At 40.9% G+C, this 15770-nt stretch overlaps 2 protein-coding genes across 2 annotated transcripts; both read right to left on the reverse strand.

Annotated features, from left to right (window-relative positions):
- Positions 1–5105: 5105 nt before the first annotated feature.
- LOC138202938 (uncharacterized) lies at positions 5106–9982 on the reverse strand. The gene is made up of 5 exons (XM_069157316.1): positions 9592–9982; positions 9074–9128; positions 8892–8958; positions 8553–8811; positions 5106–7980 (listed from the first exon to the last, which is right to left on the reverse strand). The coding sequence occupies exons 1-5, from the start codon at positions 9874–9876 to the stop codon at positions 6634–6636; spliced, it is 2013 nt and encodes a 670-aa protein (XP_069013417.1). The 5' UTR covers positions 9877–9982; the 3' UTR covers positions 5106–6633.
- A 638-nt stretch (positions 9983–10620) lies between these two features.
- LOC138202939 (uncharacterized) lies at positions 10621–15068 on the reverse strand. The gene is made up of 5 exons (XM_069157317.1): positions 14650–15068; positions 13993–14062; positions 13821–13908; positions 13475–13724; positions 10621–12603 (listed from the first exon to the last, which is right to left on the reverse strand). Exons 1-5 carry the CDS (start codon positions 14926–14928, stop codon positions 11242–11244), a joined length of 2049 nt encoding a protein of 682 aa, XP_069013418.1. The 5' UTR covers positions 14929–15068; the 3' UTR covers positions 10621–11241.
- Positions 15069–15770: the final 702 nt, after the last annotated feature.

The raw sequence follows: 15770 nt of genomic DNA on the forward strand, positions 1-15770 counted from the left end.
AAATATCTCTACAGTCTGGGCATCGTTATTCACCTCACTATTGTACATGACTTATAACTGTAATGGCTTTCTGCTGTCTCTTTGTTTCTTTTGTAGCCAGATTGCATTAGCATCCATGCCACTGAGTGGTAAATGTTGTTATGTTATGAATAAGTCACAAAATGATTCTTTCAGTATCTTTCAGTAATGCAGCGTATTTTCTCTATCAGCGTATTTTCTTATCTGCTGGTGTCTGAGGGTTTTATCCCTGCTGAGGTAAGCAACAGGCAGAGGGATGCTGAATGAATGCAATATGCTGCAGCTCCTGTATGTTGATATCATCTGTCAGTTATCATTAGTTTTACACTGGAAACTTGGAGCGAGAGAACATCGACTGTGCAGCCATCCATGTGATCCTCAGCTTGTTCCCTTACAATGAAACTTAAAACTTAAAACAACGCTGTCTGATTAAATGTTTCAATTACAGTTTTAAATATTTTCAGTGACACAAATAGATTGGATTAGATGTAAAATTTCCATCAGACAGTTTCAAAACTGTTAATTGTTGCTGGTCGTCAATACTTCCTCCTATACTGTTAATGTGTTAGTGTTCATAACTGGTCATTCAATCACAGCGGAGCCATAATCATGCATGTACATTTAGGGCACATGCATCTCCGTTGTGAAAAGTATATGTGACAAGTTGACACATGCACAGAATCTTTCTTTCGATTTCCACTCATCAATTACCAGTATCATGGAAACAAGACTATGTAACGCCTCTACTGAAAGTTGATGATCCTACTGATTTGACTAATTACAGATTAATTTAAAATCTCTCTGCTTTGGCAGAGATCATGGAGTCTCTTGTATCCGACCAGCTATTCCTAGACTCCGGGCACAGCACTGTGACTGTTAGCTGGAAAGTTTTGGATGACATAAGGGCTGCTGATCATGTGTTGCTTTGTTTATAGACTTTACCGTATTTGATCCTGTAGATCATCTCGTGTTAATTAAAAACCTAGTGAGAGCTGGTATTGGTTGTGAAGTGGTCAATTGATTGAATTTGTCAGGTTTGGTAATGTTGTCTCAGATCCTTAGTTCTGAAAAAGGGAGTTCCCCAAGGCTCTATTCTGGGGCCTCTACTTTTTCTATTATAAATCAATATTAAATTTGAGTGAACTCAGACTGGAAATGGAGTCTATTTTTATTATATCCCTTGATCTTGGAATGATCTGCAGGCTGGACTCAATCTAGTCTCTCTCATCTCTCTCACCAGTTTTAAACAAAAGCCAACGGCTTAATTTTGTTACACTTCTATGAATTTAACATCTTCTGTGATGGGTAGAAATTAGTTTTTGCTCTGTTCCTCTTGTAATGTCTTGTTTTGTATTGTATTGCAAGTATTAATTGACAGGCACTTGACATGTAAATAATCTGCCTTTTTGGCCAGGTCACCTTTGAAAAAGAGATTTGACCTCAATTGTTTTTTACCAGATAAAAAAAAAGGTTGAATAAAAAATAAATAAAAACAGATGCAGTGAAATGTGAATGTAAAGCCTGGATTTTTGGGTCCCCCTCCCATCAAATTTGTGCTCATCTCTGACTAAGATCTAACACATCTCCCAACTCAGTGAAAAAACGTGCTGACATCCTTGACATGGTGCTCAATCCCTGCTGTTTTGGATTGACGCTGCCGCACTGTGACAGAGAGAGCCAACTAATACGTGCCAGTCAGCCAGGCAGGATAGCAGGAGACGAGTGATTGCACTGCTGATGGGGGTAATTCTGCACAGATAGGGGGCAGAGGGAGGGGGTAACAATAAATAACAGAATACAAATGCTCTCTGATTGATAAATGTACAGCAGCACTCGATCTTCTCTGTGAAAGTCAGCAGAAAAAGAGGTACTTCCAAATCAATGAATGACAACAAAAACTACTGCTGTGAAACTTTACAGACCAAGCACTAAACAGACACACAAAAAAAACTGTACAAATACACAGCAGAACCTCTTTTTTAATTTCATGGTCTCTTCAAACATTTCAGGTGGATAATCCTGCCATTAAAACGATAGTTTTGGGTTTGGAGAATTCGATCATTCACTTTTAAAGCCAGTTTTAGTTGGAAGGACTGGCACTACTCTCTTATCAAGTTATATATCCCAATAACACAATAAATTAGTGTACAAATTTTTTTCCCCAGAATTTGTAACTTCTTTTAAAGGGAAGATTATCTGCCTGTATTGTTTTTTTTAAAAAAACAACAACAATATTCTGCAAAGATAATCCTATCAAGCCTATTTTCTTTTCTAAGTAAACAAGATACCTATGCCAGTTAAATGCCCAATTTTTTATTATTATTTAATTTTTTTTAAAAGTCCCCTTTTTTTGCACATTGAATAGAACAACATATAAATTAGGGAGTCTTTTGAGGTGCCGACAGCTGCTATTTTCTCCAGCGTCCAGTTTAAGAGTTAAGCTAACCTAATTATCTGCTGGCTCCAGCTTCATATATACTGAGCAGACATGAGAGTGGTATCCATCTTCTTTTCTAACTCTTGGCAAGACTCTGAAAAGGCATGTTTCCCAATTTGTGGGCAACATTAAGTCTAATCAAAAATCATTACATGCAATCATTCCCACTCACAGCCTTGTGAATTTCGAGTATAGTGTTTTACCCTTTTAAAGTGTTTAATTGGAATGGGAGAGTTTTTTAAAGCGGGCAAATGACCAAAGGGACTCCCAAAAAACAAAGCAAGCACAGCATATTAAAACACGCACAAAAAGAAGAAGATAGAAAACAGTGCAAAAGTAAAGTGCATTTCAATAAACAACCAAGTGATGTTGTCTGGTAGCTGGTAAGCAAGTAAATGTCATTTAGCAGGTGGATAGCTGCTGCATCTGTGTGGCTTATTTGAGTTCCTGTGTGGGAAACCCATTTTCAAATCTGATTTCTTACGCAAATATAGAAACCATTCACTAGCTAGGACCCCGCCTCGGCCGAGGGCGAATCTTCATTGATTGAGGGAGATTAAGCCAGGGTGAGAGTTTCGCGGATTGGGGAAGGCTTAGTTGAGGATCCACTGCAGCTCCCGGGCCTTGTAGATCCCCGAGATCTCCATGTGGGACGGAAGGATAAAGGCGATGAAAATGACAACCATAAGTAAAACGGTTTAACAAGAGGGAGGGAGGGAGGGTGGGATGTGGAAAACGCGAACAGGCCGAGGTTTAGAGTGGGTGGATATTTATAGGTGTGACCGGAAGTGGGGGAGTGGTTGAGGCGTGGTCCTGCTCCTGAAATTCAGATAAAACTTTATCTCCAATAAAAGTAAAATAGTCGAACAGTGGCTCCAGCTGCTCGTGGAAATGCTCTTACTCTCTTATGTCAGCTCATGTTATCTTACTTTTTTCTCCTGATGTTCCCATCTCTCTAGTTTGCACTATGGAAGAAATTAGCAAAATTACCACAGATCTAAACTGCCTAGTTATCCTGCGGCGTGAATTTGTGGTGGCAAATAAATATTATCCTCACTGATGGAGCCAGCATGCCAAAACAGTTATTTTATCCATGCTGCACTCTTCTTCTGAAGTCCGCCTCAAAGCATCAATCTGGTCTTCTGTCAACAGAGAGCGGCTCAGATTATTTAATAGGCATCTTAAAAACATCACATCCAGAATGGGAGGCAGGGAGGATGAGGGTTACACAACTAGACAGAGAACATTGGTATGTAAAGAGAGAAAATAAATGGACCTATTCAAAAAAGATGGGAAAGAATTAAAGAAACCAACTATACCATGATGTCCTTGTGACATAGTAAATGACAGAGTGCATGAATTTTGCAAGCCTCAGCAGCTCACTCTGACAAGGGCATCTTAGCTCCTCTATAATACTCCCAGGCTCTTTGAGGTGTAGCTTTTAGATATCTGCAAGAGCAGGTGGTCACCTACGGGGAGTGGAGTGGAAAGAAACCTGCTTTATCTCAGCAGAATATGCTGGTTCAGAGAAGATGGCAGGAGAGGGAGGAAGAAGCAGAAGAGGAAAAGAGGGGAGGAAGAGGTTTAGGAGAAAGAAGGAGCTTGGTTTCACTCAGCAGGCCAGCTCAGGTACTGCAGCGTCAGTAACAGTTACCATAATAATTGTGCAGGAGGGATGACTGTGCTGTTACTATTCTGGAAATAAAGTCGGTATCTGTGGCACAAGGATGACATCTAGTGGTATTCTTGTGACTAGCAGCCACCGAATCCCCCAGTTGTTGCACTACAGGGCTCAGGCCACATGCAGCCAAATTATCCATTAATGCGACAATAACCAGATAATTGATTTGTATACAGAATGCTATAAAATAATGAAAAGTGTCCTTTGTAGTATCTTAAAGCTCAAGACGGTGTCTTAAAACTCCCTGTTATATCAGTTCAAAACCCTCCCAAATGTTCAGATTCTGTAGATGACAAAAATGAAGCAAATCTTTTGATGTGAGAAGCCAAAACTGGAAGAATGTTTAGCAATTTTACATGAAAAATAAATGATGGAATATTAATCCAAACTGTCACAGCTGTGAATTCAAACAAAATTTACAAAAATTAAAAATGGATTTCTTCACTCTTGTCATTACTCTATATTTTACATGTACCATCAGTGTGATATCCCTCAAAAAATACTTTTAAAATCACCTCAGTATTAAATCCAACACTAAGGTTTTGACTGAATGGGCTGACTTAAGAAGTCTTACTCTTATTCATTTGTATTTTTTTGTTTTGTTTTTCACTTAGATCACTGGAGCTGAGCAAAAATATGTAATTTGTGGAAGAAATCTATGCATACTCCATACTTTCATAATATCAGATAAAAGTAATTTTTGCATTTTGTCTTATTCTTTCTTTGTTCAAACATAATGCAACTGAATGATACATTTGAAAAATGTAACAAAAAAACAATTCAACTTCATTTATTCCTCCATCAGTCCATCCGGGAAGTATGATGGTTTGCAGCCCAACAAAGCCAAATAAATTTTGTTCAGTTCAGTTCTCCAAGCAGAGTCCACAGTGAGGAGCCTTGGACTTCCCCATTAACAGGCTGACTCTTTCCCAGAGAAAAAAATACGTTTATCTGACGCTCAAAATACTCTATGGGTCTTGAAGCAAGCTTAAGTCAGTGGCGTGCACACACAGAAAGAGGATGAACATGTAAGGAAGGGGATTCATTCAGGCTTTTTGATCTGAGTGGGAACTCCGAACCCAGATACAGTCCTACAATTTAAATTCAACATCTGGTAGAGCTGAGAGTCAACTGTTCGGTCGTGCTCAACACACAATAGCTCTAAACTTTATTGTTGGACACATTTATTTTAAAAATGTTTGCATAAAAAGCTCAAAGACCCATGTAAGGTATTTTCTATGTTTTATAAGATAATCTACAACTTGCATATTTAATGTTGCTTTCAACTATTTGCGACTTTATAAATAGTATGGCAATAAACCTGCAGAGATTTAGGATAGGTAAATCAAAAGAGTGCAGAACTCCACAGCTTTTCATTTGTTTATTCATTCACTTCTTTATTAACCTATATTTTACTTTTCTTGTCTAGTTTCTCAACACGGTTGCAAAACCATAGTCTGAGAAGTTACAGTCAAAGTAGTAAATCAAAACAGTCAGCAGTAATGTAAACCATATCTCTCTGGTCCTTCACAAAGCTCTGAGGACACATCGGTTATCGCTGAAGCTCAGGCTAAACAGAGAGCCAACATTTTCTTTCAGAAAAACCTCAAACCACAATGAGATGGAAATACCAACCCTGCCTCTATACATTTTCTGGCATTACATAAAAGAACATTGTCATTGAGTAAATCTGATTTATTGGCCAAAAGGGAAGCATTCTGTAATACTGACTTACGAAAACATGAAAAAAAGAACTGATGGATGAACTGATAGATGAACTGATAATGATGTTTTTCAACACGTCGCATAATTGTGCAGCTTTTTAAAGCGTAAGAAAAAAACTGACTGAGACACAGGACCAGCCTTGATTTAACTGTATAAAGCTATTTAATCATTTCAAACACAGATTGTTATTATTCAGATACATGAACAGCATTCTGTAACCCCCTCTAATCCTAACACTAATACCGTTCTTTAGAGTGATTACTCAATCCAATTGTTCCTAAGGCTATTTGCAAATAGCTTTGCCTGCAATATTGAATATTGTAACTTGTGCTTGTGGTTTTAGGACTGATCCTGTTTGTAGCGATATCTAATACTCCGAGAGCAGGATCAATTATCAAGCTGAATAGCCCCTGACATGAGCTTGATGCTGATTCTGAACGAATATTGACTTGCTTTTCTTGCAAAGGAGCTCAGACAAGTCATATCACAAATGTAATATCAGGCCTGCTCAGTCTCCTGTTTCCAATTTGATTCCTTGGTCTACACATCAGTTAACAGGATTAAAGGTATTTGAAAATCAAACAACATGATATTTTGACAGTAAGATGATTAAATTCAGAGACACGCTGGTCTGCGTGGATGTTTTGTTTCTCACACCAGGAATTGTTTTAATTTATCCACTGAAAGATATCCATACAGTTCTGTATAGCCCTCTGATCTTTGGGGGTCCTTTTGTTTTCACAATTGATCTCACTAAATGAATTCTTCAGCTCTACGTGTTCAAAGACTTCTCCGTTGGTCTTCCTCTACGTTTTGCTAAGCTCTCACCACTGCTCTCACCACTGCTCTCACTGACTCGCCTCTTTTTCTTTGTTTCTTCTTCTGGGTTAAAATCGCTGTCATCTTTTGTACTTCTTCTCGAGCTCCTTGCGCTCTTCCTCGTCATCTCCTCCTCCTCCTTTCTTTCCTCCTCTTCTGCTGAGTGAAAGGATACGTCACTGCCCGACTGCTCTTCCTCGCTCGCCTCATCAGCAGAACCCGTTTTCTTCAACTTCTGTGACTTTGATTTTGCTGTCTTAGTGTTCAAACGCTCGTCTTCTGTTTCCCCTGCCAGAACCAAGTTGCCTACTGCTTTTCTCTTAGGCCTTCCTCTGGGTCTACCTGATCTCTTATATTGATTTTTTGGCCTATCTGCTCTCCCTTTCGGCTCCTCCTCTTTTGTATCTTCTTCTTCTAAATTGTCAGACTCAGAGTCTGTGTCTTTCTCATTCCCATTGTCCTCAGTATCACCAGCGTTATTTGCCGTTTTGTCCACTTTACCCCTTTTCTGTTCGGGTCCAGAGCTCGATGAGTGGTAACGTTGGATGTGACTCTTCAAGCTCACGTTGTGATTAAAGGACTCGTCACAGTGCTGACACTTGTAAGGCCTCTCTCCCGTGTGCACTCGCATGTGGGATTTCAGATGGGTTGACTGGCTGAAGCCACGTTGGCACACTGAGCACTTGTACGGTTTCAGTCCCGTGTGCACGACAGAATGTCTCTGGAGATGATTTACTTGAAAAAATTCAATCCCACAAACCCCACAGAGAAGCCTATTCGGGCCTCTGTGCTTTGCCAGGTGGGTCCGCCGTTTTTTACTGGTGTCAAATGTCTCTGGGCAGTCAGGACATTTGTAGGGATTTTTTTTATATTTGTGGGTGTCCTCATGTTTAAGTTTGTCCACCCGGGTCCTGAAGGTAACATAGCAGTATTTGCAGGGATACTCGTAGGTTTCATCGTGGATTTTGCTATGAACTTTTAGCGATATCTCGGTAGCACATCTTTTGCCACAAATATTGCAGGAATAGGGCTTTATTTTGTGCTCACAAACGTGAGGCTTCTGAATACTGAAAAAACGTCCACAATCTGTGCAGAGCTCATTAATTTTGAGGCCACACGTGGAGTCTAAATCGTTGTCTTCATCTTCCTCAGAATCCTCCGGTGGATTCCATTCACTATCTGAACTCTCCCAAACGTCATGACATTCCTCTTCATCATCTGAGGAATCACTTTCTTCATCACTAAAAGTAACAATCTCAGACAAAACTGCTTTGCCGGGGCTGTCGTCTGTTGGCACTGCCTGGGAAACATACAATGACAAACTAGCACGATTAAAAGTTGTCAAAGTCTGTAGAGCAAAGAAGTCAACATATTAAACAGGAAATGCAAGAATTTATTGTTATAAATGAGCTTTTCATGGAGGGAGAGGCAAGAGACGTGCTTTGAGACCAAATTCAACTTTAAGTCATACCTCACTTTCTGAGGAAATAATTGCCCCCAATGTCCATCACAAATTAATTAAATAAGGAGTCACGGTTTAAAGACACTCCAGAACTTCTCAAAATTATCAGGCTTTCGGGTTCTCTTCAGTAGCAAAGTAACTCAGTGGTAGTTTGCTCGACATCCATGAACACAAACAGGAACTGCCAAACTTTTATTGATGCCAGTTTCTCAAAGAGACAACAAATCCAGGCTCAAACAACGGGCTAAATAACCGACCTCCATGTCAAAGTTACACTTTGTATCACCCTAAGCCTCCTGCATAACGGGAACTGTAGTTCCAAAATATCAACCATGGTTCTGCCACCAATCAAAGTTAAAAAAAATAAAAATAAAAAATGTAATTGCATTTGAGAAATCGCACAAACCTACCTGTTGAATCTCTGAAGTCACTTCTGCGCCTCCTTTCGGGTGTCTATTGTCAGCTGGTGGGACAGTAGCATTGACCTGACTTTTCCATTGGTTAGAGTAGTCACACTTAAAGCACCGTTGGTTAAAGACAACGAGCTCCCCATAAGTGACCTTTTCCGTCTGGAGTTTACATCCACATGATGGGCATTTGCGTCCGAACAACTCGAGGAGGCGCTTCTCGTTCACAACGTACTTTCCTTTCGTCTTTGGGGGTGTAGCTCTAAAACACAAGTAGAATTTCAGATTTTCAGACACAACCTGATGTACAATATTACAACATGGAGAGCAAGGGTAACTTACAGTTTCTTGTCTGGTTGTGTAGTCAGATCTTTTTGTTGTGTCTGGCCAGATCCAGCAGAGACAGCATCTGAAGCGTCAGGTGAATATGACATCAGGATGCAGGCTACAAAATAGCTCAATATTCATGAGTAGAGAAAGGGTGTCACAAATAAACAACCTTTTCTACCTTTCTCTATATCTACCTGTTAGAGTGTGCTGTGATTTTCCAGGGCTGGAAGCTGCAGTTTCCACAGGCTCCTACACAAAATCACAAAAACAAAAGCTGATAGTTTAACATAAGCTACAAAATAATACATGAAAAAAAAAATGGACATATTTATGTTCCCACACACAGCACCACCAAGTATACCATGAATACAATCGGTTTCTAGTTTATTTAAAACACTATCGGCTCAAATTACGGTCAATAAGAATTGAGCTTGTGGAGAGGTGTTCACAAAAGGTTCCAAAGTTTGTCCTTTACTTTATAAATATAATTCTGTTCTACAAATGCACTTTTTTTTTTCTTTACAAATATATATATATTTTATTCTAAACATGCCCAAACTCGAATTGTTTATGCAGATACATTTTACAGGTTTAAAAAGATTTACAGCTGCAAACTTTACATTATTTGTGATCACTCTGCAAGTTTAAAATCGTACTGAAGCCAACTGAATTCCGTAGTGGTTAGTTGCAGATGTTGCTGCAGCAGACTCACCACACGTGGGCTCTCCAGATGTTTGTCAGGCTCTGGTCGGAGACCCAGCGATGGGAGAGCACCGGGCTTTAGCTGGATTTCGCCACTCGAGATCGGGTTTACAAAACAGTCGGGCGCGAAGTGTTCGCGACAAACGGAAATATCAGTCCAGGACGACTCTTTCAGTCGCTGCTCGTTAACTTCCAAAACAAACTGGACCCACTGCAGCCTGTCCTCCGGGTCCTCCGGTAACTTGAACCGCTGCGCGCTTCGAAGAAACGAATCACATCTGACGACGGAGCACATTTCGGATTTAACTCGTGTTCCTCTGGCTCTTAATGCGGTCGTTCACAGTGCAATGTTCATGGAAAAGTAAGCGGGACCTGGAGCAACGACCGCTTTCCGACGTCAGCCACACTGTGCAGCCATCAGCTAGCTGTTATGCTAGTTAGCCGTGGTGCTGGCGAAATGGGCGGGGCTTTCTGGCTGGGTTCGCGTGTTTTAATGACGGGCGTGTCCTGGATTTGCATTGAATACACGAATCGCGTTGAATTACTGACATTTCTTGTCATTACTAAAAGAGAAAACGAAGGACAAACGACATTATCAGAAGTTTATCTGAACCTATACGGGGCTTTGTTAGTCTGAATAACACAAAATAAGTATCAATCTCCCAATGTAATATTTTGGTATAAAATTGCCTCTACGATTTCCCCCTTAGCTGCAGTGAAAAGATAATAATTCTGTATTGATTGTAACTGTAAGATATGTAATTGATTTTCTTACCTTGAGGGTTTAACACTTCCCGTAAACTTTTGAATATATTTTATACAAGCGGACTATTCTCCCCCAAGGTTTAGAGATATCTGTCTCCGTTATTGTTGCCCTCACTGCAAAGTCATTTTTAACACGTCTGTCCAGAATCAGTGTCGTGTCTTAATCCTTTATAAAATACAAATAAACAAAATTCCCTTCAGTCATTATATTGAGGCTGAGGCAAATATCTAAAAACCTGGACAAACAAAAACCCAAACTATCTGGTGTTACCAGTCATCCATGATATGGCAGTATGAATACATTTATTTTGGAAGTCAAACACAGACAATGGGCCTTTATCAACAAGACATTTAAACATGTCACATCAGGAAAAGTCCATCTGTAGTTACTTCAATTTCAGGGTGTTGCTGACATTTGAATAGAGCGGAACCACCAGTAATGAAATTAGTAACACAGGGTTTCCCCACATTGACAACGTAGGGACTTGCTCGTGTTTTTCCTGTGGAATTTGTCCGCAAAAAAAGGAATTGTAAAAAGTCATGATTATCCAGGAAAGCATTACAATCATGTGAACACACAGTGAACGTCTTTTTCCTCAATCCAAATACTGTTTTGCGGTTTCCGTTGTCTAGTTTGTTGCTCAACTGCACAAATGTTTTTCCAGCTCAGTTGCCCCGTACATATGCACACAATACAAGTGATGGCACATAGAAATATTTGTTTTTTTACAGTAAGAGAATTGAACATTTTCAACACAAAGAACAAAGCTGCTATTATGTGTTAATAGTAAAAAAAAAATTTAAAAAAAAATGGCATTTGAAATGACCCCGGCCTAAGAGTACTTTTTCTCTTCATAAATGCTCAACTCAAAAACATTTATAGCTCAGTATCCATCTATGCGTCTTCCACTACCTGATTCTTTCGAGGTCTTCCCGGATGCTTCCGTGAGCTCTTACTGATGCTTTGACTATTGTACCTATTTCTTTTTCTTTCTGCTGGGTCAACATCAGATTCGCTGTCAGAATTTGTCTCTTTCTCACCTCTCTCCTCTTCCTTCTTTGTCGAGTCAAAGGATATGTCACTTTTGGTTGGCTCGTCCTCACTTTCTTCATCACTGCAATGTGTTCTCTTTAACCTCTGCGCCTTTACTTTGGCGCGCACAGTGTTTGAACCCTGACCTTGCACTTCCTCTGCCTGAACCAAGTTATCTGCTGAACCTTTCTTCGGCCTTCCTATGGGTCTACCTGTGCTTCTTTTATTTTTTGGCCTACGTATTACCTCCTTCTGCACATCATCTTCTGTATCCTGTTCTTCCTCTGCATTGTCAAGACCCGAGTCGGCATCTTTCTTGTTCCCACCACCCTGAGCGTCACGAGAGTCACTTTGCTTTTCATTTATCTTTTCTTTCTTCTCTTCAGGTCCAGAGCTCGACGAGTGGTAACGTTGGGCGTGACTCTTTAAGCTCACGTTGTGATTGAAGCACTTGTTGCAGTCGTGACACTTGTAAGGCCTCTCCCCTGTGTGAAGGCGCATGTGGGATTTCAGGTGGCCCGCCTGGCTGAAGCCACGTTGGCACACTAAACACTTAAATGGCTTTTCTCCTGTGTGCACCGCTAAGTGTCTCTGGAGATAAGGAGCGCGGTTAAATTCTATCCCACAGATGTGACATTTTAACTGCTTTGGGCCTCTGTGATCTTCCAGGTGGATTGCACGCTCCTTATTTGAGGCAAACGTCTGTGAACAGTCCGGACATTCATAAGGGGTTTCTTCGATTAGGTGGGTCTGCTCGTGAGTGATTTTGTCCACCTTTGTTTTGAAGGTAGCGTAGCAGTATTTGCAGCGATGCTCATAGCTTTCATTGTGGATTCTGCCGTGAGAATTTAGAGCCAACTCACTGACACATCTTTTTCCACAAATATTGCAAGAATAGGGCTTTATTTTATGCTCACATGTGTGAGGCCATCTTTTAGTGAAAAATGTTCCACAATCTGCGCAGAGCTGACTGTGTTTATAATTTTCATCATCATCATCATCGTTGTCGTCGTCATCTTCTTCTTCTTCTTCATCAAGTTCCCCGTGAAGCACTCCACCTGGTAAAACCTTCTTCACTGGCTCCCACTCCTCATCTGAATCCATGTCACCAGGATCACTTGATTCCTCCTCTGACTCATCCATGGGATCGCTTTCCTCATCAATACTGGCAACGATCTCAGGGATCCCCATGATGCTGCTGTGGGTGTCAGATGTTGACAATGTCTGTGAAAAACAGTGAAAACAACAGGTACAATTTTGCAATTTTGAAATCAGTGGACGTTCTGAAAGCCAAACAAGTAGGTGCAATCGGCGCATCGCGATACAAATGTCCAAGGGACAGGGGACGTCCGCAGTGGACGTTGAGTGGACGTGTTTTGTAACATCTTTTCAACATCGATGTCCAAAGGACATCCACGTTCATCCTTGAATCAAAGTGAATGTTTCTGCCAAATTTGAAAAAAAATTCTCAAGGCATTCCCTCCATATTTACATGCACGAGAATGGAATAGGCAGATAAATCTATACACGTCATCCGTGGATCCAAGTCGACATTGGATGAACTGATTACATTTTAGTGGTCAAAGGTCAAGGCCACTGTGAGTTCACATCCATTTCCCACTGTGAACGCAATTTCTCAGAAATGTCTTGGGAAAATCTCTTCTAACATGGCACAAAAAAATTATCGTGACTCAAGGATGACCTGTTTTTTGGTGGTCAAAGCTCAACGGTCTGTGTCACGATCACATTAATTCCGCTCTGTAATTCTCAGAATCAGAATTAGCTTTATTGGCCAGGTATGTTAACACATACAAGGATATTTGACACCGGTTGTAACTTCTCTCTCAATGTGCAAAAACAAAAACAGATAGACATCAATAGAAATATAAAACATAAATAGAAATATATACAGCTAAGAAACATATATACACTTAAACAATGGTGAAATTGCACCAAGTGAAAATGGTTCTAGTTTGATAGCAATTCACCTGTTAATTTTACAAGAGCCAGAAATTGCAAAATTGCAAAAATACAGACAACACAATTGGATGCACAGGTAGATATTGTGTAGTATATCTAACAACTGACGTCCTACCTCTGAAGCTACTTCTTTCCCCCCTGTCTGGTGTTGATCTTCAGCTCCTGGGACATGAGCATTGAGCTGGCTTTTCCACTCGTATCTGTAGTCACACTGTTGGCAGTGCTTGTTCAAAATGATGAGCACGCCCTGGATAACCTTCTCAACATTTGCTTTAGAACCGCAGAAGGGGCACTTGCAGCCAAACAACTCCAGGAGTCGCTTTTCACTCACAACATACTTCCCTTTCATCTGAAGAAGCTCAGCTCTAAAAGAGAATTCAAAGATGTAGATAGTTTTAAATATAGACATAAAACACGAAACCGTTGTGATCAAATTAAGTATAACTGTTAGTATAACTTACTTTTGTCTGATTGTGTCTAGGTTGACAATTTTTTGGAGCACCTGACCATAATCAGATGCATCACTTGGCACTGGGCTTTCTGGGTCAGCTGTAAATGAAGGTGTATTAATGTTGAACGTAAAATGAGCAAATGTAAGCTTGACTTTTTATGAAGTCAAGTCAAGTTTCTTACCTTTCACAGTTGAAGAAGTTGGACTTTCACCCGCTCTAAGTTGATCACATTCTATGGGTTCTGGAGGCTCCTAAGAAAAGTATTACAACAGTAAGTAATTGTATATAATATATATAGATATATACTGTACTGTATATACTGTATATACTGTGCATTTTATATTTGTTACTGCTATTTACTGCTATTTTATTGCTTTTCTATTATTCTATTATTATCTTATTGCTTCTGTATGCTGCTGCAGCGAAAAAATTTCCCCTCGGGGATTAATAAAGTAACTACCTAAACTAACCTAAGAGCTTGCACTGGAATACAAAGTTGTTGTAATCAGCTGATGGTTCAATTGAGAACTCCTTACAATAACACATGGTTACACGTTCACTTGCGTCAACGCGTCACTTGCACACGCTTTAAAGGCGGTGACGTTTGCCTGGTCTGTGGCAGGCTAACTGCACGGAATTAATCTCCAAGGTAACGTAGGTGCCACTGCTTTCATAAAACCAAACTAAAGGTTTAATTCAGCCAAGGATACCTGGAAAATACCGACGTCATATTATCCGGGTTTCGTGTCGCCGCCTTTCAGAACCTTGTTTGTTTTGAAACAGTTCTTTCCAGACGCTGACCGTCAGAGACACCCAACAAGACATGTTTCTGTCTCACCTGCTTGGGCTCGGGTTCATCTGGCTCGGACTTGATACTCAGCGGTGGGACAGCATCGGGTTTTAGCTGGAAAGTGCCAGTCGGGGTCGGGTTTAAAAAAGAGTCGGGTGTGAAGTGTTCACTACAAATAGTGATATCAGTCCAAGACGATTCTTTTAGTCGCTGCCCGTTAACTTCGAAAAGAAACTGGACCCAATGAAGTCTCCTGTCTGGGTCGTCCGGTAACTTGAACCGCTGCACACTGCGACGCCACGAGTCACAGCCAACGACAGAGCACATCTTGGGTTTAAGTTCTGACCCACTGGTTCTGGGAGCAGATGCGGTAGCTACGACACTGACTTCATGCAGTTATAAACCAGCTTTTCACCGTACGGGAGCAGGGAGATGGACCATGTTCGGTACCTTCCCATTATCAACAGCTAACAGATAGCCATTTCTGCTCTGGTGGTGGTGACGGCTGAAGGGGGCGTGGTGACGGCTGAGGGGGCGTGGTCTCACGGACAGGTTTGCGCAATTTCATTTCAGGCGTACACCGGCTTGGCCTGTCAGAAAACCTTTAACAAATATATAAGAAACTTCAAACGGTACAAACACCATACCCTCCAGGGTAATTTGATTCTTCTCCTATAAACTGGCTTGTATGACCAGTAACCTGCACGAGATGCTGAACAGGAAAAAGAAAGCCTGGAGGGATGTGGTCAGGATTGAGCAGAGGGATAAAAGTGAGGCGGAGGAAGCACAGAGTGGCATACAGGTGAAAGCTGGAGTACAAGCTCCAGCGAAACAAAGTGATGGGTGTGTGGTTGGTAGTGAAGACGATCACTGAATTCAAGGGGAAGGGGATTTCAGGCTGAGGAAAGCCTGAACTGAGTTGAATGTGTTCATTATTTAGGTCATTCCAGTACCATCAGGTGCCTCCTCCCCTGACCATGCAGACCCAACACCCTTTCTCTTCATAGCTGCTTCCCCCTCACACTTCATCAGTGATCAGGGCTAAATCCTCACACTGTGTCTCTCCCCTCACCCCCCATGGACTTCAAAACAACCCCATCAACACCTCCCCCATGTGAGAAACTGAGCCCACCTCCACTGACCATCCATCATAACAACTCATTAAAACT

Source organism: Embiotoca jacksoni, unplaced genomic scaffold (genome assembly GCF_022577435.1).
Source record: "Embiotoca jacksoni isolate LCO1_2020_lvr unplaced genomic scaffold, fEmbJac1.0.p SCAF_22, whole genome shotgun sequence".
Taxonomy (NCBI): Eukaryota; Metazoa; Chordata; class Actinopteri; family Embiotocidae; genus Embiotoca; species Embiotoca jacksoni.

Excerpts from the sequence above, each read along its gene's own strand:
- LOC138202938 (XM_069157316.1), bottom strand. The coding sequence starts at position 9,876 with ATGTGCTCCGTCGTCAGATGTGATTCGTTTCTTCGAAGCGCGCAGCGG. Across the intron at positions 9,129-9,591 it reads ATCTGGAGAGCCCACGTGTG|GAGCCTGTGGAAACTGCAGC; the intron begins GTGAGTCTGCTG and ends GATTTTGTGTAG. Across the intron at positions 8,959-9,073 it reads ATCACAGCACACTCTAACAG|ATGCTGTCTCTGCTGGATCT; the intron begins GTAGATATAGAG and ends CTGACGCTTCAG.
- LOC138202939 (XM_069157317.1), bottom strand. The coding sequence starts at position 14,928 with ATGTGCTCTGTCGTTGGCTGTGACTCGTGGCGTCGCAGTGTGCAGCGG. Across the intron at positions 14,063-14,649 it reads ATGAACCCGAGCCCAAGCAG|GAGCCTCCAGAACCCATAGA; the intron begins GTGAGACAGAAA and ends TACTTTTCTTAG. Across the intron at positions 13,909-13,992 it reads AACTTCTTCAACTGTGAAAG|CTGACCCAGAAAGCCCAGTG; the intron begins GTAAGAAACTTG and ends CTTCATTTACAG.